The sequence below is a fragment of the Mizuhopecten yessoensis genome, unplaced genomic scaffold (genome assembly GCF_002113885.1).
Source record: "Mizuhopecten yessoensis strain PY_sf001 unplaced genomic scaffold, ASM211388v2 scaffold4359, whole genome shotgun sequence".
Classification (NCBI taxonomy): Eukaryota; Metazoa; Mollusca; class Bivalvia; order Pectinida; family Pectinidae; genus Mizuhopecten; species Mizuhopecten yessoensis.
The window spans coordinates 1629539-1655396 of record NW_018405506.1 but is presented as its reverse complement, the minus strand read 5'-3'; the positions used below and the strand labels follow the sequence as shown (position 1 = coordinate 1655396).

The following is a 25858-nucleotide window of genomic DNA, read 5'->3' as shown; positions in this document are numbered from 1 at the left end:
CTGTTACAGGTACAGACCTGATGATATTTGGTGACACTGTTACAGGTACAGACCTGATGATATTTGGTGACTCTGTTACCGGTTCAGACCTGATGAAATTAGGTGACGCTGTTACAGGTAGAGACCTGATAATATTTGGTGACTCTGATACAGGTAGAGACCTGATAATATTTGGTGACACTGTTACAGGTAGAGACCTGATAATATTTGGTGACACTGTTACCGGTACAGACCTGATGATATTAGGTGACGCTGTTACAGGTACAGACCTAGTGATATTTGGTGACACTGACAACTGTTAAGGTATAGACCTTGTGATATTTGTGACACCGTTCAGGTATTCATACATGCTAAGTTTACATATATTATACAAACGTCTACACTGATAGATTGATAAATAGAAACTGCATTAAAGCTTCATTTATACTTGTAATATGTAAACTCGTTCTATTTTTTTCTTATGACAGAATGAAGGATGTTGTGAGGGTTTCCATGGCGACGAGTGTCAGCCTTGTCCAGGTGGATTTGTAAACCCATGTAACGGCAACGGAAAGGTAATTAATAACCCCACAGATAGGATTTAAATTGTATAAAACGTTTTACACAGAAAAGCGAATCTAGTTTTCTTTCAGAAGATGCTTTATAAAGTAAGACAACACGTGGTCGTCCTGACCAGTGATCGGGGTGGGGGTGTCGGGTAACGGGGGTTTAGACATACACGTGGCCTTTTGTAGACATATATTTATCAACATCACATGGTCAAAGTCTGTCTTGGTCTGTTCTAGGCTGATAAGTCGGATGCCATCTTATTTAGTCTTAATTGTCTCTTTAGTCTCTATCTGTTCTACAAAGTTTTACAGTTACGAGATCCTAAAAACACGCTCGCACAAAACCTCACTTTTCGCATATCTCTTATCTTGAAGAAATCTTAAATTACTTAACTATGGATTCCGAGCCATGTCGGAATTCAAGGCAACGAACTTGTTGACAGGGAAGCAAATAATGCGTTAAATCTCCAACAAACAAATATCAAACTACCATATACAGATTTTAAACCTAGTGTTCGTACTGCCATTCATAATGAATGTCTCTCGAGACCGGCGACAAACTTTTTAAAGTACAACCGAAACTTAAAGCATGTGTTCCCAGTCGAAAAGATCTTAGAGAGGAAGTTGTCCTCGATCGGCTCCGTACTAGGAACACATATCCTACTCATTCGTATCTTTTAAAACGTGAAGGTACACCTTCATGCCACGCATGTGACACTTCATTTACAATGGAAAATTTTCTAATAGTATGTTCCGATTTAAGACACATTCGTGACAACTACTTTCGTGTTCCCTTTTCAGTTCGGTAGACTGAAACATCAAAATGAAAAAAAAATAAGATTAACATACTAGATAAAAAAAAAATCGGGAAAATCTGCAGCGTAGCCAATTGGAAAATTTTAGAACAGTGGCTTGCAAAATACATATATCATAGGTTTAAACTTTGTTTCATTCAAATTTTGTTTGACAATACATCGAAGTACATGTTTTATAGAATAGAAAAGGAAACAAAAAACAAGTGCCGTGACGCTTATGTAAATTTTTAAGACACACTCGTGACAACTACTTTCGTGTCCCGAATATGAAAATCCTTTTCAGTTCGGTAGACTGAAACATCAAAATGAAACATACTAGATAAAAAAATAAAAAATATTGTATAGGTCTTTAATGAGTACGTAGCACTACACAATGTTTCTGTCATTGGTTGACCGCTGTTTTTATCGTAATGAACATTATTTGTTACACTGCCGCCTTTTTTGCACACCTCCGTGTACGTGTCTTCACAGAGATACATCGTCCAATTTCAATTAAATTACTGATGTTTGGCGATGGTGAGTTGTCAGATGAAGAAATTGCATTTATTTGCTCTTGTACTCAAAATTTCATTCTCAGCTCTCGAAGATTTGAATGAGTTTTTTCTTCTATTTTAATATATACCTGTCGTTTACAATGGCATTCTTCGTGTACTTAGCTGTTTACAATCATTCAATTTAGGGTTAATCTGAGCAATTCTCTTTCCTATGCTACCCTCCCCTACTATTTTCCGCTTTTTACTCGTATACTCAAAGCATTGCTGCATATTTCTTTATCAAATATTATAGTCATAAAACCTGTGGTCCAAAAATCTCATATGTATTTCTTCCACTGGAGATGGATCTACATAAGTTGTAAAACAAATTCAATTTTAACATTTGTGCATTGCTTTACATCATACTGTTTATGAAAAAAAATGAAATTAACTTTATATCAGTGAGATATGTTATGGCATATTATAATAGTTGTAGACTCTGATAGCAAATCTGCGTTACCAACATAACATATTTACCTATGTTTAGGTCTATGCTTTTTATTTTTTTATTTTTTTAAATATTGATAAAGTCGTCTGAGTAGTGGTGTTTGCGATCGATTATTTTGAAACGATTTATTTTGATACAGTGTACAGAGTCGGGCACATGCGCGTGCTACAGTGGATTCACAGGCAATGCATGCGAGCAGTGTGAAATAGAAGACAGATTTGGAGAAAACTGTACGCAACGTAAGTAAATAATCCGAACCAACCTAAATAGCATGTATCATGAAAACATAGATACGTGTGTAGCAATGATAATTAAAATGTAGATAAAACGTATTTTCTCTATAAATAAAATGCTTTGTTATATAATACTTGTTTTCATGAAACAAACATTGGAATGTACAATTGTAACATTAGTAGTAATAACCACCTCCTTTAAAGTGGATAAAGATACGGCGCATATGATGAGTACTTTCGTAACTGTTTGTGCCTCTGGCTTTGTTCGTAAAATGCCAGGACTATGTGTAAAAGTACTGTTTTGTTTACTAGATCTCATGGTCTTTGTGTGTTTTTTAGGTTTTTGAAAACATGTCTTTTCATGGTATATAATATAATTTCACTTTTCGTATTGATGATAATTAGTTTTACGCTTGGTATTCGAATACGTTGATTATGTTTATATGATGCTACGACAGGAACGTTGATTCTGAAACCTAGGGACATACTATCTATCCGCTGATTTAGGATAACAGGACGTCGCGGTACTATTTGATGATTTGGTTTGAAGCCGAGGTAAATTTGATTTTTATTTTACTTTTTAGCGTGTACTTGCCTCAGGGGTCACTGTGATAATGGAATCAAAGGTACCGGCATATGCAAGAGAGGAACGTGTTCTTCGGGCGCAAGGGGAAAAAACTGCGACAAAATTCTGAGGAAATGTTCCAGGGGAATTGTCCGAAGAAAATTATGTCATGTACACGCCTATTGTTTTACGGGGTCGATGACTAACAACTCGGATGAAATCGGGTACGGAACTAGCACTGTGTATCGGCATAAACATCTGTGTAGAAGGTTATTCTATTTATGTTGTAATCAACTGTATCAGTTTTGTAGTGGATCTTCTATCTGTGTGGGTCTGGTTTTTGGTATATTCCGTGGTTGTTCTAAGTACCTTATCTGTGTAGAGGCCGTATCTGTGTCATAGTATACCGCGTTAGAGTGGTAGTATATCTTATTATAAAGTTTTCGTATTTTATAAAAGATTTGATGCCCCTCTGTTTACAGATGTACCTGTATGGGTGGCTTTGAGGGAGATGGTCACACAACATGCTCTCCTATTAACCCCTGTAAGCAGCCCTCGAGGGGAGGGTGTGACCCTCAGGTAATATATCAAGCAGGCCTCGAGGAGGGATACTGTGACCCTCATGAAATTTGCCACGCTGTGTCTAGTGCTTGCCTTGAAATTGTAATACATACATCGTTATTGTGTTGGGCAATATGTGTATACCAAGATTGTTGTACACCCGCCATGTTCTGCCTATGACTTCATGTTACATGACGTATTGTGGCGTAATCAAATAATCATGGAATTACGTCATTTTAAATTATGACATCACAAGTGAGAACAAGATACATGTAAAGAAAAACAGATGAAATATGTATAGACTAAAAGCATGGCAAGGAAACATCGTGTTTTCCCAGTATTCGATTAAAAATTTTGATCCACGGATGATAAAGGATCTTTTAACAAGTTTCCACGTCTGAAACAAGCATAGGAATTTTCATTCCAGCAAGACATGTATCATGCTCAAAAAGCAAAATCAAAACTCGTAAATTTCATACGAAATTGCATGTTATTGTAGATCCTTGTGTGCCGATGCGGTTGGATATCGAGCTGCTTTCAGTTGGATTAATAGTCAATCATAAAGCCAACAGAAACATGACAAATTCAGAGAATTTGTAACAAACCGGTTAACATTTATTTTGACAGAGAATGCCAATGAAAAGCTATTTAACGGTTATATTTACCTTTTTACATACTTCGATGTCAAAGAAAAAATTATTTAACGTATCAAAATTTAATGTTTAGTTCAAATTAATATACTGTATGCGTTGTGTATGCTTATTTAATGAAATGCATAACCATGTTAACGGGAGGATCAGTTGTAACCAACGTTTCAATTATAACATCTTAATGATAATTTCATCTACAGGTGGTGCATTGTTTATAGTAGGATAAAATTGTTGTGTTACAGATGGGTAAATGTTATAGTGAATATAGATGTCAACTTGAACATGACAAATCCTGGAACCGCACCAGTGCCATTTGGCAGTGATATTGATTACCAATGTCAATGCTCATAATGATGACGTCAACAAATGGTAGAAATGCCATCTGACCTTGATAGTGTTTTAATATGACATTGCCAGAGTTATAGATATATGTGTTTGTGTATGACCATAATTATGTGTGTGTACCTACACTTATGTTTGTGTACAGCTTGAAAATTGAAACCAATAGTTACATTTAAATAATGAAGTGGAATTGGATTTTGCTTTGATCATTGACCAATATCGCCATTGATCATTTCATGAATCCGTGCTTATATATGTATATTTTGGTGTCATACAGGCCACTTGTAAGTACCTCCTGCCTGGATTAAGTAACTGTCGGTGTGACGAGGGCTGGGTTGGGACGGGCAAGTATTGCCACCGCGGCACGGAGTGTGACACCCACCGGGACTGTCATGAGCACGCAGTGTGTCGCTTGAAGGTGCCAGATATGAAGGTAAACTCACCATAGAAGTAAGAAAATATTACTGCATAATATTGTTTTTTAAAGGGGATCTTTGAAAACATACGGGCAGTAAATAGGGTTTACTTTGAGGAAGCTACATGCTATCACTTCGTCGACACAAATGGGAAGAAATGTCACAACTTCAATAAACTAATGACAAAATATCACAGCGTAAACAAAAACGGATAAATCATCAATGTTTTGACATAAGTACAACGCATCATAGACAAAGCGTCACAATGTCAACGCACAAGGACCATATATGCTATTGGGGCACAAACAGGTGATTGTACCTTTGAAATTGGATACAGTACAGTATGCCGTGATGCTGGGGACTAACCAATTTAAAAGAAGAGGAAAAACATTAATTTTAAGAATTTAAAGAATTTAGGAAGTACCAGTTATTTTTCAAAATAAGTACATGGTGAATCGTGTATAAAATGAACCTTGCGACATAATGTACTTCTCGTAAAGGATTAATATGGCTTTCAAGTTGACTCCTTACAAAAGAAAACAGATTTAGCAGACAATGGCAAATGTATCAGCGTCACACACAACATCAAAGTGGCACCACACTAGACAAAATATATAAACATGAATAGATATTGCCACTCAAGAACAGAATAGGAACTCAAAATCAGCCCCAATCCTCCTTAAAAACAAGTTAAATTAATAAGTAAAAAAACGGTGGGATGTAAATAAACAAACACAGCGTGAACAATCACGGTAGACACTTGAATCAATATCTTGGTCTGTACGGCTGCATTTATTGTGGTCGACCGGAATGAAAGGCAATGATGATTGTCGAAGGTAAGCTATCAGATACAGAAACCATACTTCATTATTGGGAATCAAATCTCAACATGCTGTAACATGATGCATACTGTTATTCTCTAATGTTTTCAACTGTAATACTGATGTGGTAAATGGCTTCTTACGATTCTACCCTCAGACTTTATGTAGCTGTAAAATGAACTTTCATGGAAATGGAACCCATTGCGTACCTGACAATATGTGCCGATGGAACATGGGCGGCTGTGACCCAAAGGTATGTTAGCATCTATGCTATTTACAAGTTTAAATGTACAAATACAAATGTAATAAACCTTTAATTCGAAAAGTAGCATTAAGGAACATATTAAACGGCTACATTGTACAAATGAAAATATGTGTATTTTCATAAAGAATTTTTTTTCTTCTAAATTTCATTGATTTTAAATTCAATCACGCACAAGTATGCTGCTCATTTAAGAAAATAAAAATTCCCATCAGGCATGCTCCATGTATATGTTATATTAAATTATCTGACAGGTACCTGTATGCTGTTTTTAAGGTTAATTTATTAAGGACATTGTGATTTATTTCATCATTTTCTTGCTTAAAAATATGCTTTAAATTAAACAAGTATATATATGTATCACACTTCTCCTCGTTTTCATTTTAACCAACAAGCCATGTCAAAGATGATATGCTCACCCCTGATTGTTGAGTAATTTATGATGTTTTGCCAGTTTAATGTTAAGTGCTCATGTACTCGTTTAGGTAGGCACGCGGGTATCTTTGTTCGACATTTCGTCTTAGATCATTTTAAATGCCCGAGAGACTTTTGGAGTTGCGATGCACGCGCATAGTTCGTTAGAAAATAATAACTTGATAGTAACCAATGGAATGGAATTACGTTATTAAGCGTATAAACCTATAAACACAGGTAATAATAAATGGTGGTCACATGTGTTAACAGGCTGACTGTTCCCCGACTGGACCTGGTACAAACAACTGTACATGTTGGGATGGCTACATAGGCGACGGATATGGCTGCTCTCCTACCATTCTAAAATTCATCGAGGAAACACCAGAGCTGAGTAAACTAGCCGAGCTAATACAGGTAATACTATATCTATATACTTTATAGTTGATACACGTCATAACAAATACTTATAGATGGCTATACTATAAACTATATAGCATATGCATGGTATACCAGGTAAATATAAATAGCTATACTATGTACATGTACTATTAAGTAAATACACGACATAATAGGTAATTATATATAGTTATACTATACAGTATGTAACAGACCCATATCACACAGATTCCCATGTAGAAGTTTATACAACTGCAAATACCACAATCTATATCACATACATGTATATTATTATTTTTATACATGTGTAGCTCAGCTGTACTGGGTAGATCGCCGGCGACTAGGTAGCTATAGCTTGATTGGTTACAATGTCCGTCTAGATGTAGAGGTTCTCGGTTTAATACTTCATCTCCCGTTACAACAGATAACATGTAGCAGTAGATGCTAGATCAACGTCACACAGATTCCTTTCTATAGGAATAAACGTTACAGTAGATATACAGCCCTTATTTCACGGTTTGTTTGAAAAGGGACACTTACATCCGGTATACGTATTTCTAAGGTGTTATATGTGAGATATTATCTTGAAGTATTCGCTTTAACTATGCACATCTCATCTTCATACAAACACTAAATAAACGATTCTGTGATCATATTACGTACATTATAACATTTGTATTCCACTCAGATGATAAATTAACATAATAATATACATAACAATACTATCGTTCTTTGAGGATAAATAGAGCGTTTTATAAGGGCCCCGTATCGGAGATACGGGTGCCCTATATTAATCACTCTGTCTGTCTGTCTGTGTCTGTCCACAAAATTTGTTCCTGGCTGATAACTTTGATATTTATTGACCGATGTACATGAAACTTGGACAAGATGTTCAGTTCATAAAAATACACATTGAGGAAAAAAGTCAAGGTCAAAGGTCAAGGTCAGAAGGTTCAAATTTCAAGGTCAATATTTACATCTTTTTACTGATAAACATTTTGTTATGACGATATGAAGCAAAGTTGATCAGAATTAAACAAGGAGTCAACTGCCCAAAGGTCAAGGTCATCGGGTCAGGGTCAAGGTCAAATTTTGTAGCTTTTCACTGGTGAACATTTCGCTATGACATTATGAAGCAAAGTTGTTCGGAATTAAACAAAGAGACACACTGAGATAAAAACTTGAGGTCAAAGGTCAAGGTCATTAGATTCAAAGGTCAAGGTCATTAGATTCAAAGGTCAAGGTCAAATTTTGCATCTTTCCCCTGATGAACATTTTGTTATGACATGATGAATCAAAGTTGATCAGAACTAAACAAGGAGTCAACTGACCAAAGGTCAAGGTCATTGGATCAAATGTTAAGGTTAAATTTTGTATCTTTTCACTGGTGAACATTTCACTATGACACTTTGAAGCAATATTGCTCAGAATTAAACAAGGAGTCAATTGACCAAAGGTCAAGGTCACTGGGTCAAAGGTGAAGGTTACATTTTGTACCTTTTCCCTGATGAACATTTTGTTATGACATTATGAAGCAATGTTGTTCAGAACTTAACACAGAGTCAACTGACCTTAGGTCCAGGCTTCGGGGTCCAAAGGGTCAAGTTCAAGTTTTGTTTTTTTCACTGAAGAACATTTTGTTATGATATTAAGAAGCAAAATTGGTCAAAATTAAAGAATAAGTCAACTGACCAAAGATCAAGGTCACTGGGTTAATGGTCAAGGTCATTTGGGTCCAAAGGTCAAAGCCAAAGTGGATCTCTGACTTTGACCCTGGCTCTTTATGGAGGAGGTATATGTAAGGTAAAATAAAACAAATCAAAGCTAACAAATGAGTATTGCACCGGTATTTACATTTTTGTTAGCCCAGCAAATGTGGAGGTGGAAGGAAACAAGACTCGCATCATAGTACATGTAAAATGTATATTTTGCTTCCTTGCGATTCTTTTTGAAGTCCAAATGTCAAACGTCAAGCTCAGCTATATGGGCAGATTGCTTCTTGATGATTTTGGAGGATATATTGCCACAAGACGGGGCCCTTACTGACCTGCCAGTGTTCTAGTTATATATGTGAATGGGGTAGAGAAATTTACTACACAGATGTGTAGAAATAGTGTCAGAACAAAGATTGTTCCGAAGTTCTGTGCCCAAATTCTGTACCCGAGTGTTATATTTCCTAATTCCCATATCTACATAATAATAAGCTCTTTTTCACCCACCTTTCACTCGGAATCACGGAAAATCTAAGGACCCGGCGGCAGAGATGAACGATATATTTGAGCCTGTGTTGACGAGAAGGGAACCTTGTCATTGCATCAGAGTGTTGTTGGTTGACAGTTAGACTGATGTCGGTGAGCTAGAGCAATTCTAAGATGGGTTGTTCATCTATTAACAATGACATGTCAACTAGTAAATAGAAAGATAGCAAAACATGATAATATTGAGACTGATGCTAGTCTTCCTGACAGCGAGCTTGTCTTTATTTGAAGTTTCATTGTATATGCATATGTTTGTTTTCTGACGACAGGGCATGCCGAGAGATGACAACATCCTGCTATCTTTCACAGACCAGTACACACTGTTCGCTCCATCCAACGAGGCCATGACCATCCTGCTGTCACGAATATCGTCCGGTTACTGGGAAAACCCTGAACATGTGTTAGCTTTCCTCTTGTACGTTAACAGTGCTTCTCTAGTTTTTGAAATTCGTATTATTCAGGGGTTTTATGCTCTTTCATTTCTGTTTTAAAATTAACTAAGACGAATTAGGATCACCCAACATTTCCCACCCTAGCATGACTGATGAGTCCTAGAAGGACATAACAGCTGTGTGGTGCAGTATTATTTTATTATGGCATACTGTCTTTTATCACATAATGTACTGGGTTATCCAGTGAATATACCCATGTCAAATTTGTTTGCGTATTAACCCATGTAATATGACCTATCAGCCCTGTGATTGGTTGTAAGTTTCAATTGTTTCAATTGTGACGTCACGCCTAGGACAAGTAGATGACGTCATAAACGTACGCACTAGAGTCAAAATGGCGGCTTTTTACATTTCAAGGTTGCATGAAAAGTGTCGTTTTACACGAATGAATGTCACAAATCTTGAGTATATGATAAAAGGGATGGATCGATCTTACACTCTTTTTCATTTCATGTGAAATTTATGAAACTCGTCAAGACTTTTTCATTTTTGCTCGCCAGTAACTCGCTGAATTGAAAAATTCTTAGACTCATTTCATAAATCTCATATGAAATGGAAACTCATGTAAGATCATATATGTATCCAGTATTATAGGTGCAACCACATGAGCAAACTTATTAATCATTGAAGTTACTATATATTGCTGAATTGATACAGGTTTTTTTCACTTATCTTTCATTGATTTTTTTTATGAAATGCTGGCAAAAGATTTAACCAAAACTGAAAACAGGACATTTAAATAAAGGGATTATGAAAGAAAGACGGTACAAATATGTTATTTGGAACCATTGCCATTTTTTTTATTTGAATAAATGAGATTTTACTCGAATAGGTTAGATGAATACGGTAAAGATTATATATTATTTGCATTACATTTTTGTTATTAAACATGGCATATTCATACGGTTTGCAGTAATGTTATACCTCAGACAGTATTAAAATTATAATCACAGTTATGCTAAAATAATATTTAAATAATACGGATAAGTTTCCCTTACGTTTATGTTGTGTAAAGAAACAAAAAAGCTATCACTTTAGGCTGTTTCAAGCTATAACACTTTGAAAGCTTCTACCGTTTGTTTCCGGGTTCACAGGTCAACTGACATTAACACGACTCAAAATGTAAATTTTCCGACAAAGCTATAATGAAATTTTATTTCAAATAAAACTTTGTAAGTCGGAACACCCGGTTGGTCAAATTTAGTACATGTATCATTTAATGTTTCATAATCGTTACCACTTGATCGACTGAAGTAGTTAAGGAAGTGAATGAGGTATATTTATTTCCATAATATGCTGCCTTAGACAAACAATCATTGAATACCATGTTTATTGAAATCAGAAAGAGTTATCTTTGGGAACAAACCTTAAACTTCTAGTACATATCTTTGAACTTACTTCGTTGGTATCGACGTTCACATTCAGCCTGATAACTTAACTGATATATTGTTCTTGTGTGTGCTTTTATACTATGTGTTTAATTGATGGAGACTCACACGCTTTTCTTGAATTTGAGGTGTAAAATCAAGCTATTCACTATATTTGGTAGTGGAAACGCTTACCCTCTCAAACACCAGGTGTGGCGGCCTTGTTTGTATGTTTGGTCCATGTCTCTTCCCTTTCGTTTCAATGTCTTCTCTGTTCTCAGTCTTTATCGACTTGGAGTGCACAGTTTATCGACATGTCATGACAATGTGTGTGTTTTTGATTTAATCTCGATATGTCCGTATCTGGTTTGTTAAAGGTCACACATGCTGGTTGGGGTGAAAAATACACAGGAACTTCTGGAAACAGTGGAGGGATATGACAAGGTCGAAACACTTTTTGACGGTTTTTACTTACACATCTACAATGTTAACGATGTAAGTGATACTGTAAAAATGACACTTAAAACCGTATTATGGTTAGGGAACATGTCGTATTGAAGAGAACAAATGCTGTCATACCTTTTTGTTGTATTATTCTCGCTTTGATTCATATCTATCTTTACTAAAAAATGGACTCACCAATGTTAGTAAACATATCTTATTACATGCATTCAATTTACCACTCCTTGCTCAAGCATTTTTTAAACCGTCATTAAAATGTACGATTATATACAAAATGTTTTTTACTCCTGAAACTTTGATATTTTTGCTTCAGAATATAATTTTTTACTAAGAAAATAGAATAATAGGATAACAGTTTTTGAGAACTCTTTGCTGAACAGGTACAGTATCAAGAGGAGCCTAGTTCTATATCATGGCCAAACGAAACCTTCGCGTCAAGATTCCAATGAAAATTGTTTGATATCAATGGTAAAAAAATGACAGCTTATTCTGAAATAATATTTTGTCCAGTTAAATATAACTGAGCACAATAACACCTATCTTAACATTTCTGCGCTACAATTAACCTATTTTTTAAAAAAAAAAACTATATTGCATGAAGATGCATGACACCGTGATGGGTGTAGGCTAAACAATCGACATTGGGTTGAAATCTGACTGTCCTATGTGCTCTTATCTACTTAGGTGGTCGTTTCAGTTGCCGTATTAATACCATCATATACCATGTGACCCCATCCTGAATGCAGTTCACGTGTTAAATGATACGAAGACGTTGAATAATATTACGGAAGCAAACAAAATGTACTCTAGTGCGTCAAGCTCGAGTAATCTGCTACCATCGTAAAAGTTCGCTATCATTAATTTCAGAACCATTCATATAGAAGAATTATATATCATGAAAACAAAATATGTCTCGTTCTTGATAGTTTTTCTCAAGTGAAATTGAACTTTGTAGTTTGACCCGCACCGATTACTAAATTAAGATTTGCACGCCATAATTTGCATAAACAAACATCAAATAAAAACATTGACTGTATTTTGCAATTCATATTCTCGTGAACAGCACATGAAGACATCAGTGATGCACTGAATCAATAGAAACTGTAGCTTTTGCTTTCCAATTTTCGCCAAGAACAGTTCCAATTTGGTTTAGTATTGTTTAACGTCCAATCAGTAGCTATGGTCATTTAAGGACGTGTGTTTTGGGAGGCTGCGATACATTTGTCTACAAAAACTTTGTTGGGATTACAAACAAATGGTCATCAAGCTCATTATCATATATATAGCTGTCACTCTACTTCGATGAAATGACTGTATGAGGGGCGTCCGTTGCCGTCACCCTAACCCTGCTCAATGCTAAGAAAACCACTATGTAGGTTTTAAAGTAGTTAAATTGTCATCATTACTGATTTAGATACACTGGTAGCTTCTTTGATTTGCATTCACATGTACATTGCTTTAATTGCGCAGATTTCTACAGCATATAGTGTTGGAGACTATACTGTTTACGTTTAAATACCCCTATTTAAATCCGGGACATCTCATACTAAAAGGTTTCTCGCATCCTTTCGTCGAAAGAGCAATAGCATAATAAAGTTCATCTCGCTCATAAATACACAAGTCATCAATGGCGGTATCGGAACGACTGCATAGGACATTGTTCCCCGAGTAGTTAAAATATCGCTTAGAGTACTACCCGTTCCCGATGACAAAATTGCCAATAAAGATATTTTGACTCTGCAATTCAAATACCAGAAAACTGCAATAAACGTTTACGATATATAAAGCCGGGTCCCCCTAAAAACCGATTTTGTCGTCATCACAATTCCAATGGGATATTTAATATTTCTTTGTGTTATATAAAGATCAATGCTTTTAATAACGCTCCCTAATGTGGACGTGTTATAACTTGAATTCGACCTAGATATAAATGGCGGGTGTCGTAGATGAAGCAGAAGAATCCTACCCTTCCAGAACGCCGGATCACCTTCTCCTTCTTTTAATAGTCGCCATGTAAATCTTGTCTTTGTTTTTATTGTGCTGGTTTTGTTTTCACCGCTGTGGTATTGTCATGTTGACACGTTTACCCATAATTTATAAGATCATCCGTATCATTGAAAGAGACAACAAAATGCATGCATCTTTTTTATTTATATTCCCTCTCATAATAACGAGCAAAATGCCGTAACAAAGGATTGGCAAATTTATAAATAAGCTGAAAACCGGTTAGTATCCAATGATGACAGATGCCCGTCACCCGTACGAAGGGAGTTAACTCAAATCGAGAATGAGCGATTTTGATATTTTCGGCTCTATCAGTGTAAAATGGTCCATATTTGACTTCCAACCCTGCCAATGGGTTTTATGACATAAGACACCAGAACTACCATTTCGATGGCTTTGTAAAAATATTTCGTTAAGTATAGTATCTATTTGAGTTTTTATCAATTGAAATATTGGTAAATATCTTACTCTAAAATTTTAATGGTTTTAATTGGTTTGACCTTCCAAATTAAGGTCCTACATTTATTTCCTCAACGCATCATTATGATATGATCTCTTACATGAATCGATCATTTATTCATTTATCTTTTTTTTAATAAAATTTTCTTTTTTAAGTTTAGTGCACAATCGAATTGACTTTGACCCTCTACAGTATCGTCAGGCTGAGATCTGATTTTTCCTATCAGTTGAATTGTGAAAAGATTGTTTCAATTATTCTGTCATTCTCGAGGGTTGGGGATTGAGACAAAATATGCCTGCTGTGACCCACTACATAGTGTAAGAGACAACTAGTGTGGTAACGTCCTGTCAGCTCAGGGACTTCCTTCTGTGTCCTGTTAATAATTTTTCAAATCTTTTATACTTCCACAATTTATTAGAGTGTTTTTTTTCAACATATGACACAGTGAAACATAAAATGATTTATCTAAATAACCAAAACAGTAATCAATATAACGTTCACAAGTAGCACGTACAATATTTCTATTTAGGTAGTGATAAAACATTATCACTTTGGTGGTCGTTTGGTGCAGATATTGCACTTGCCTTTCACCAAGGCGGCCGGGGTTCGATTCCCCGATTGGACGTGAAAAGGTATGGGGGTCACCTGTCCGAACACGTGGGTTTTCTACGGGTACTCTGGCGGGTTCCTCCCACACCCGCCAGAGTACCCGTACCTCCCACGCGTGCTAACATCCGAGCCAACAAGAGTGATACAATTAAGTTGATATAACTGTTTTCATAATTGTTGTAAAATAATGATGGTATCAAAGTATGCCTTACTGTAAATATCCCCAGAGGCCTCACGGAAATTTGAAATTATAATTCATTATCGTCATTAACCATTAGGTCATGTCAGTTTTTAAGTTTGTTTTAGCGGAAAATATCTTTTAGCCAAATAAGGTAAAAAAAAATGTATTAACCTCAGGCTGAAATTAACCATACATGTACGTAATGATTATTTTTGTTCCAGACCCTTTTCATCTCTGGGAATAGAACATCTAAAATGATGTCCCAAATATTGGAATCCCATGAAACGGCGAATGGCTACGTGCACATAGTTGATAGGGTAAGCTGTTCTGTATCACAGACATTATAGATAGTGTTCTGGAGGGTAAGCTGGTCTGTATCACAGATATTATAGATAGTGTTCTGTAGGGTAAGCTGTTCTGTATCACAGACATTATAGATAGTGTTATGTAGGGTAAACTGGTCTGTATCACAGACATTATAGATAGTGTTCTGTAATGTAAGCTGGTCTGTAACACAGACATTATAGATAATGTTCTGTAATGTAAGCTGGTCTGTATCACAGATATTATAGATAATGTTCTGTAGGGTAAACTGTTCTGTATCACAGACATTATAGATAATGTGCTGTAGGGTAAGCTGTTCTGTATCACAGACATTATAGATAGGGTTCTGTAGGGTAAGCTGTTCTGTATCACAGACCTTATAGACATTGTGCTGTAGGGTAAGTTGGTCTGTATCACAGGCATTATAGTGTTAGCTAATCCTGTATCACAGACAGTATAGACAATGTTCTGTATTGTAAGCTGTTCTGTATCTCAGACATTATAGACAATGTTCTGTAGGGTAAGCTGTTCTGTATCACAGACATTATGGATTGTGTTCTGTAGAGTAAGCTGTTCTGTATCACAGACATTATATATAGTGTTCTGTAGGGTAAGCTGTTCTGTATCACAGACATTATAGCTAGTGTGCTGTAGGGTAAGCTGTTCTGTATCACAGACAGTATAGATAGTGTGCTGTAGGGTAAGCTGTTCTATATCACAGACATTATAGACAATGTTCTGAAGGGTAAGCTGTTCTGTATCACAGACATTATAGCTAGTGTGCTGTAGGGTAAGCTGTTCTGTATCTCAGACATTATAGACAGTGTGGTGTAGGGTAAGCTGTTCGGTATCACAGACATTATAGATAGTGTTCTGTAGGGTAAGCTTTTCTGTATCACAGACATTATGGATAGTGTTCTGTAGAGTAAGATGTTCTGTATCACAGACATTATAGATAGTGTTCTGTAGGGTAAGCTGTTCTGTATCACAGACATTATGGATAGTGTTCTGTAGAGTAAGCTGTTCTGTATCACAGACATTATAGATAGTGTTCTGTAGGGGAAGCTGTTCTGTATCACAGACATTATAAGACATTATAGATAGTGTTCTGTAGGGGAAGCTGTTCTGTATCACAGACATTATAAGACATTATAGATAGTGTTCTGTAGGGGAAGCTGTTCTGTATCACAGACATTATATATAGTGTTCTGTAGGGTAAGCTGTTCTGTATCACAGAAATTATGGATAGTGTTCTGTAGGGTAAGCTGTTCTGTATCACAAACATTATGGATAGTGTTCTGTAGGGTAAGCTGTTCTGTATCACAGACATTATAGACAGTGTGATGTAGAGTAAGTTGGTCTGTACCACAGATATTATAGATAGTGTCCTGTAGGGTAAGCTGTTCTGTATCACCGACATTATAGACAGTGTGCTGTAGGGTAAGTTGGTCTGTATCACAGACATTATAGTGTTAGCTCATTATAGATAGTGTGCTGTAGGGTAAGCTGTTCTGTATCACAGACATTATAGATAGCTTTCTGTAGGGTAAGCTGTTCTGTATCACAGACATTATAGACAGTGTGCTGTAGGGTAAGTTGGTCTGTATCACAGACATTATAGTTTTATCTAATCCTGTATCACAGACATTATAGATAATGTTCTGTAGGGTAAGCTGTTTTATATCACAGACATTATAGACAGTGTGCTGTAGGATAAGTTGGTCTGTATCACAGACATTATAGTGTTAGCTTATCCTTTATCACAGACAGTATAGATAATGTTCTGTAGGGTAAGCTGTTCTGTATCACACTGTAGGGTAAACTGTTCTGTATCACAGACATTATAGATAGTGTGCTGTAGGATAAGCTGTTCTGTATCACAGACATTATAGATAGTATTCTGTAGGGTAAGCTGTTCTGGATCACAGACATTATAGATAGTGTTCTGTAGGGTAAGCTGTTCTATATCACAGACATTATAGACAATGTTCTGTAGGGTAAGCTGTTCTGTATCACACTGTAGGGTAAACTGTTCTGTATCACAGACATTATAGATAGTGTGCTGTAGGGGAAGCTGTTCTGTATCACAGACATTATAGATAGTATTCTGTAGGGTAAGCTGTTCTGTATCACAGACATTATAGATAATGTTCTGTAATGTAAGCTGTTCTGTATCACAGATATTATAGACAGTGTGCTGTAGGGTAAGCTGTTCTGTATCACAGACATTATGGATAGTGTTCTGTAGGGTAAGCTGTTCTTTATCACAGACATTATAGATAGTGTGCTGTAGGGGAAGCTGTTCTGTATCACAGACATTATAGATAGTATTCTGTAGGGTAAGCTGTTCTGTATCACAGACATTATGGATAGTGTTCTGTAGGGTAAGCTGTTCTTTATCACAGACATTATAGATAGTGTGCTGTAGGGTAAGCTGTTCTGTATCAAGACATTATAGATAGTGTTCTGTAGGGTAAGCTGTTTTGTATCACAGACATTATAGATAGTGTGCTGTAGGGTAAGCTGTTCTATATCACAGACATTATAGACAATGTTCTGTAGGGTAAGCTGTTCTGTATCACAGACATTATAGAAAGTGTTCTGTAGGGTAAGCTGTTCTGTATCACAGACATTATAGTGTGCTGTAGGGTAAGCTGTTCTGTATCACAGACATTATAGATAGTGTTCTGTAGGGTAAGCTGTTTTGTATCACAGACATTATAGATAGTGTGCGGTAGGGTAAGCTGTTCTGTATCACAGACATTATAGACAATGTTCTGTATGGGAAGCTGTTCTGTATCACAGACATTATAGATAATGATCTGTAATGAAAGCTGTTCTGTATCACAGATATTATAGACAGTGTGCTGTAGGGTAAGCTGTTCTGTATCACAGACATTATAGATAGTGTTCTGTAATGTAAGCTGTTCTGTATCACAGACAATATAGATAGTGTTCTGTAGGGTAAGCTGTTCTGTATCACAGACATTATGGATAGTGTTCTGTAGAGTAAGCTGTTCTGTATCACAGACATTATAGTCAGTGTGGTGTAGGGTAAGCTGTTCTGTATCACAGACATTATAGTCAGTGTGGTGTAGGGTAAGCTGTTCTGTATCACAGACCTTATAGATAGTGTTCTGTAAGGTAAGCTGTTCTGTATCACAGACATTCTAGACAGTGTGCTGTAGGGTAAGTTGGTCTGTATCACAGATATTATAGATAGTGTCCTGTAGGGTAAGCTGTTCTGTATCACAGACATTATAGAAAGTGTTCTGTAGAGTAAGCTGTTTTGTATCACAGACATTATAGACAGTGTGCTGTAGGGTAAGTTGGTCTGTATCACAGACATTATAGTTTTAGCCAATCCTGTATCACAGACATTATAGATAATGTTCTATAGGGTAAGCTGTTCTGTATCACAGACATTATAGACAGTGTGCTGTAGGGTAAGTTGGTCTGTATCACAGACATTATAGTGTTAGCTAATCCTGTATCACAGACAGTATAGATAGTGTGCTGTAGGGTAAGCTGTTCGGTATCACAAACATTATAGATAGTGTGCTGTAGGATAAGCTGTTCTGTATCACAGGCATTATAGATAGTGTTCTGTAGTGTAACCTGTCCTGTATCACAGACATTATAGATAATGTTCTATAGGGTAAGCTGTTCTGTATCACAAACATTATAGATAGTGTGCTGTAGGGTAAGCTGTTCTGTATAACAGACAGTATAGATAGTGTGCTGTAGGGAAAGCTGTTCGGTATCACAAACATTATAGATAGTGTGCTGTAGGATCAGCTGTTCTGTATCACAGACATTATAGACAGTGTGGTGTAGGGTAAGCTGTTCTGTATCACATACATTATAGATAGTGTGCTGTAGGGTAAGCTGTTCTGTATCACAGACAGTATAGATAATGTTCTGTAGGGTGCGCTGTTCTGTATCACAGACATTATAGATAGTGTGCTGTAGGATAAGCTGTTATGTATCACAGACATTATAGTGTTAGATAATCCTGTATCACAGACATTATAGTGTTAGATAATCCTGTATCACAGACATTATAGATAGTGTTCTGTAGGGTAAGCTGTTCTCTATCACAGACATCACAGACAGTGTTCTGTAGGGTAAGTTGGTCTGTATCACAGACATTATAGTTTTAGCTAATCCTGTATCACAGAGATTATAGATAATGTTCTGTAGGGTAAGCTGTTTTGTATCACAGACATTACAGACAGTGTGCTGTAGGGGAAGTTGGTCTGTATCACAGACATTATAGTTTTAGCTAATCCTGTATCACAGAGATTATAGATAATGTTCTGTAGGGTAAGCTGTTTTGTATCACAGACATTATAGATAGTGTTCTGTAGGGTAAGCTGTTCTCTATCACAGACATTATAGATAGTGTGTTGTAGGGTAAGCTGTTCTGTATCACAGACATTATAGATAGTGTGCTGTAGGATAAGCTGTTCTGTATCACAGACATTATAGATAGTGTTCTTTAGTGTAAACTGTTCTGTATCACCGACATTATAGACAGTGTGCTGTAGGGTAAGTTGGTCTGTATCACATACATTATAGATAGTGTGCTGTAGGGTAAGTTGATCTATATCACAGACATTATAGTTTTAGCTAATCCTGTATCATAGACATTATAGATAATGTTCTGTAGGGAAAGCTGTTTTGAATCACAGACATTATAGACAGTGTGATGTAGGGTAAGTTGGTCTGTATCACATACATTATAGATAGTGTGCTGTAGGGTAAGCTGTTCTGTATCACAGACATTATAGATAGTGTTCTGTAGGGAAAGCTGTTCTCTATCACAGACATTTTAGATAGTGTGCTGTAGGGTAAGTTGGTCTGTATCACAGACATAATAGTGTTAGCTAATCCTGTATCACAGACGGTATAGATAACGTTCTGTAGGGTAAGCTGTTCTGTATCACAGACATTATAAATAGTGTTCTGTAGGGTAAGCTGTTCTGTATCACAGACATTATAAATAGTGTTCTGTTGGGTAAGCTGTTCTGTATCACAGACATTATAGATTATAGACAGTGTGATGTAGGGTAAGTTGGTCTGTATCACAGATATTATAGATAGTGTCCTGTAGGGTAAGCTGTTCTGTATCACAGACATTATAGATTATAGACAGTGTGATGTAGGGTAAGTTGGTCTGTATCACAGATATTATAGATAGTGTCCTGTAGGGTAAGCTGTTCTGTATCACAGACATTATAGATAGTGTGCTGTAGGGTAAGTTGGTCTGTATCACAGACATTATAGTTTTAGCTAATCCTGTATCACAGACATTATAGATAATGTTCTGTAGAGTAAGCTGTTTTGTATCACAGACATTATAGATAGTGTGCTGTAGGGTAAGTTGGTCTGTATCACAGACATTATAGTGTTAGCTAATCCTGTAACACAGACAGTATAGATAATGTTCTGTAGGGTAAGCTGTTTTGTATCACAGACATTATAGATAGTGTGCTGTAGGATAAGCTGTTGTGTATCACAGACATTATAGATAGTGTTCTGTAGTGTAAACTGTTCTGTATCACAGACATTATACACAGTGTGCTGTAGGGTAAGTTGGTCTGTATCACAGACATTATAATGTTAGCTAATCCTGTATTACAGACAGTATAGATAGTGTGCTGTAGGGTAAGCTGTTCTGTATCACAGACATTATAGATAGTGTTCTGTAGTGTAAACTGTTTTGTATCACAGACATTATAGACAGTGTAATGTAGGGTAAGTTGGTCTGTATCACAGACATTATAGTTTTAGCTAATACTGTATCAAAGACATTATAGATAATGTTCTGTAGGGTTAGCTGTTTTGTATCACAGACATTATAGACAGTGTGCTGTAGGGTAAGTTGGTCTGTATCACAGGCATTATAGTGTTAGCTAATCCTGTATCACAGACATTATAGATAATGTTCTGTAGGGTAAGCTGTTCTGTATCACAGACCTTATAGACATTGTGCTGTAGGGTAAGTTGGTCTGTATCACAGACATTATAGTCTTAGCCAATCCTGTATCACAGACATTATAGATAATGTTCTGTAGGGTAAGCTGTTTTGTATCACAGACATTATATACAGTGTGCTGTAGGGTAAGTTGGTCTGTATCACTAATGTTCTGTAGGGTAAGCTGTTCTGTATCACAGACCTTATAGACAGTGTGCTGTAGGGTAAGTTGGTCTGTATCACAAACATTATAGTGTTAGCTAATCCTGTATCACAGACATTATAGATAATGTTCTGTAGGGTAAGCTGTTTTGTATCACAGACATTATATACAGTGTGCTGTAGGGTAAGTTGGTCTGTATCACAAACATTATAGTGTTAGCTAATCCTGTATCACAGACATTATAGATAATGTTCTGTAGGGTAAGCTGTTTTGTATCACAGACATTATATACAGTGTGCTGTAGGGTAAGTTGGTCTGTATCACTAATGTTCTGTAGGGTAAGCTGTTCTGTATCACAGACATTATAGATAGTGTTCTCTAGTGTAAACTGTTCTGTATCACAGACATTATAGACAGTGTGATGTAGGGTAAGTTGGTCTGTATCACAGGCATTATAGTGTTAGCTTATCCTGTATCACAGACATTATAGATAATGTTCTGTAGGGTAAGCTGTTTTGTATCACAGACATTATAGATAGTGTTCTGTAGGGTAAGCTGTTCTGTATCACAGACATTATAGATAGTGTTCTGTAGTGTAAACTGTTCTGTATCACAGACATTATACACAGTGTGCTGTAGGGTAAGTTGGTCTGTATCACAGGCATTATAGTGTTAGCTAATCCTGTATCACAGACATTATAGATAATGTTCTGTAGGGTAAGCTGTTCTGTATCACAGACATTATAGACAGTGTGCTGTAGGGTAAGTTGGTCTGTATCACAGACATTATAGTGTTAGCTAATCCTGTATCACAGGCATTATAGTGTAAGCTAATCCTGTATCACAGACATTATAGACAGTGTGCTGTAGGGTAAGTTGGTCTGTATCACAGACATTATAGTGTTAGCTAATCCTGTATCACAGGCATTATAGTGTTAGCTGGTCCGGTATCCCAGATAGTATAGTGTTAGCTGTTCCTATATTACTGACATTATAGACAGTGTCAGCTGGTTGGTACTGTATCACAAATATTATGTTTAGTGCTAGCTAATTATTATCACATTAAAGAAAGTTTTAGCTTTACCAGTCAACGACATTAGTTAATTTTTTATCACATTATAGAAGGTTATAACTTTTCCTATGACTGACTTTATAGATAGTGTTAGATGGTCATGCATTAGATAATATCGATATTGATAGTTTGTCATATGCAGTATTACGTAAATGTATTTGTGGTATATTGTTATTTTATAGGTCTTAGTGTTACACATTTGTATGCATTATACACAAAGATTGTTGTTCTTTTCTAAAGGCCATCGAGACATTTTTCAATCCTGAAGAAGCTCCTGATTTGAGGACGTTTTTTTCTCAGCATCCGCAGTACTCACGTTTCGGCAGTTTACTGGAGGTATGTAATACCCTACATTATATATCCCACACTTCCTCTCTGGTTCTGTACATTGACTTTTGATGTGGATACATGGTCTCCGATAAGTATATCTCGCCATTTTTGTTTGTGATTTTGTAAAGTTTTAAAAAATTGCGTACTTATTTTCATTATCTATTGGCTAGGATTATTAATTACTATTTGGGGTATTCCACTATCGACATTTCCTGTTGAACGTCTTTATATTAACTATTTGGATATTTGCATAATTAAAAATACGAAGGCGTTATCTAGATATATCTATTTATTAGTCGCAGATAATGTTCTGATGTAACGATTTCAGCGAAATTTATAATATAGTTGTGTCGTAGTGTTAAGTAAAAAAGTCTTATTTATATATTTTCCGTTCCAATACTTTGTTCCTACAGCACATATCTTAATATGTCCAAGTTCCCGTAAAGTATCACAAGTTAGGTAGTGACATGTCATTGTATTAAATATTTCCAGAAGAAACAGTTAATGGACGATCTGATGGATATGAATGCCTACACGCTGTTTGTCCCTAACAACGACTTATTGAACAAATATTACAACGACGAAATCGTGGTAAGTATGCATTTAACAAAACAGAAAAATCTCTACATACAAAAGTTGTGGTAAATCATCCACTAAATAAATAGCAAACAAACGCTACAGCCACAAATCGAGGTAAATATATGTTTGACGTAATTGAAAACCTCTATAACTACAACATACTGTCAGTATACATTAAACATAATTGAAAGTCTCTACAGCCACCAGTTGTGGTAAAGTATTTATTCCGTCTTTGCGTATTGCAGAGTTATCTTCTCTTGGGAGCAGGTATTGATTGTTACGTCACTTGTTTGTGAGAGTAACGTCATCAATTTTTGAGAAAACGACGTAATTTTATCACACAAACGAATGACGTAACCATCAATACCTGCTCCAAAGAGAAGATAACTCTGCAATACGCAAAGACGGAATTGAATACAATAACAAACACACGTTATAGCCAGAATCGTGGTAAATATATGTTTGACATAACTGAAACCTCTACAGCAGCAACCTATTGCAAGAACGCATTGAAAACAATTAAAAACCTGTACAGCTACAAGTTGTAATAAATTATCCACTGAAAATAATGAACAAACGCCACAGCCACAAATCGTGCTAAGTATATGCTTGACATAATTAAAACCTCTACAACAAAGATCGGCTTGTCATTCCCTAGGGGGAGATAGCCTAGTGCCGATTAGCACGTGTTCAATTGTGACGTCCTTGAAATGTGTCACCAGTAATTGTGACGTCATCAAAAGTGAATGACGATATCTATTACCCATATGTGTTTTTGTTTACAAACATGACAGACTACTTTCGATGGAGTTGTGACTGAAAAAATAAGATGGGAGAAAAAGAATCATCCCCTTCCTTGAGGGTGTAACAGATAAATCTCAAACCATCGGGGTGATGTTTTGGTCGGCAGAGCCTAGGGTTAGACAACCAAAAAACATCACCCCTCGGGTTAGAGATTTATCTGTCACAACCTCAAGGTAGGAGCAGTTTTTGTTAATCTAAGCCATGACTGTTGACGTGTTATTCAGTATGAACCACTAATACTGCTTGCACCAACAACCAATGACGAGTTGCGCAAGATCGTCATAAACTCTCAATCAAAGTCCTGTGGGCTGGACTCGCTCCCAGCAGTTATAATGAAGCAATGCTAATTCGGTAATGTCTTAAAGCACTGCTTAATTTGATTACCACTGGTAAAATAAGCCTGGAATTGGCAAAGAGGAGTTAAAACAATATCACCCAGTATGAAATATACCGTTCCATCAAAATATTAGAGATGGTTGTGTCCCAGCGTCAAGACGTTCATATCTATACAAACTGTACAACATAGCTAACAACAAGGATAACAAGAACATGATTGTGTTTGTCATTCTAGACTTGTCCATTAAATTTGACTTCATACCTTTTCAAACGTGTAGATTGTTTTCATGGTGTGATTTCGTTTGTTTGGGTTCGGTAGTCTACATGCACCAAAGTGCAGATACCAGCTGTAGATCATCACGTTTATCAATGTTAAAAAATCATTGTTTTGTTATAATTATCCTAAATTACTTCTTTTAATTCAGTTTCGATGGTAATATGGTGATTGTTATATTTTTTCTCGCACGATCTTTGTTACAACACGTTTTGAGTATATTTCTGCGAGTTGGGTTCGATGTAAGATGCAAGTTCATACTCTTTTGCAGAGTCGAGCATTTCTTCGTTTCTATCTGATGTCGAACATCCGCCTTACAGAATCGTTTGATGATGGGGAAAGATTGGATACCGTGCTTGGGTCTGATCACCAAATCAGCTTCCACGTGAGAGGTGACTTGGTAAGTAGACAAGTGAACCTGATCTTTTCAACTAAGTAAACGTTTGTTTGACGTACAGAGTTACCGGGATCTAAACACATTTTATAAAAGAAAATCATTACGATCAAACATTTTGCCAATACTTATCGGTTCGATTATATTGTACAAATTCACTTGGTATTGACAGGTAAAATAAAGGGAAGTAAAAACAGTATACCGGGACTTTTTTGCCCAATCAAAAGTCTGTCCTTCACAAGTACAATCCATTTGTGCCGAGTGTTTTCATCGCCCTTCCTGTGAAATTACTATGAATGGTATATTGGATGCTGATATTCGCTACCATGTTAAAATTCGCCCTCGTTACAAAAGTTGAAAAGGCTAATTGAAACCGCTGCGGGAATTTCATTGTTTATGTAATATACCGCATTATCATCATGCAAAGGACAAAGTAGTCCTAGTCGGTACGACCAGTCATTACAAGGAATCAAATGACACTATCATCAAAGGAAACACATGGTCGAACAAGAGTTATTTGCAATTTCTAATTGTTACTTTACAGGTGTTTGTTAACGGAGTATTGATTACTGAGCCTGATGTGTTAACTATGGGAGGCGTGGTTCATGGGATAAACGGTCTGCTCATTCCAACCCTTCACCGATGTGACATCATCAACACCACTATCGCATACGTAAGTGTTATCTGAGGGGAGTGGTTATGAGCAGGACAAACGTTCTCCTAGTACCCTTTCTGTACATATATTGGCATCATCAACAACAATATCGCATACGTAAGTGTTAACTTAGAGGCGTGGCTAGTGGGA

General features: G+C 36.4%; 1 protein-coding gene across 2 annotated transcripts in view; it reads left to right on the top strand.

Moving 5' to 3' along the window:
- LOC110448850 (stabilin-2-like) overlaps positions 1-25858 on the top strand; it is a 108498-nt gene that overhangs the window by 73868 nt on the left and 8772 nt on the right. For both annotated transcript variants that reach the window (XM_021495321.1, XM_021495323.1), the window contains 14 exons: positions 468-554; positions 2484-2583; positions 3162-3366; positions 3625-3721; positions 4973-5128; positions 6090-6185; positions 6879-7022; positions 9532-9677; positions 11459-11576; positions 15019-15114; positions 22577-22672; positions 23159-23257; positions 24931-25059; positions 25598-25726. In XM_021495321.1, the coding sequence (XP_021350996.1) occupies positions 468-554; positions 2484-2583; positions 3162-3366; positions 3625-3721; positions 4973-5128; positions 6090-6185; positions 6879-7022; positions 9532-9677; positions 11459-11576; positions 15019-15114; positions 22577-22672; positions 23159-23257; positions 24931-25059; positions 25598-25726 (1698 nt within the window). The remainder of the gene's footprint in view (positions 1-467; positions 555-2483; positions 2584-3161; positions 3367-3624; positions 3722-4972; positions 5129-6089; positions 6186-6878; positions 7023-9531; positions 9678-11458; positions 11577-15018; positions 15115-22576; positions 22673-23158; positions 23258-24930; positions 25060-25597; positions 25727-25858) is intronic.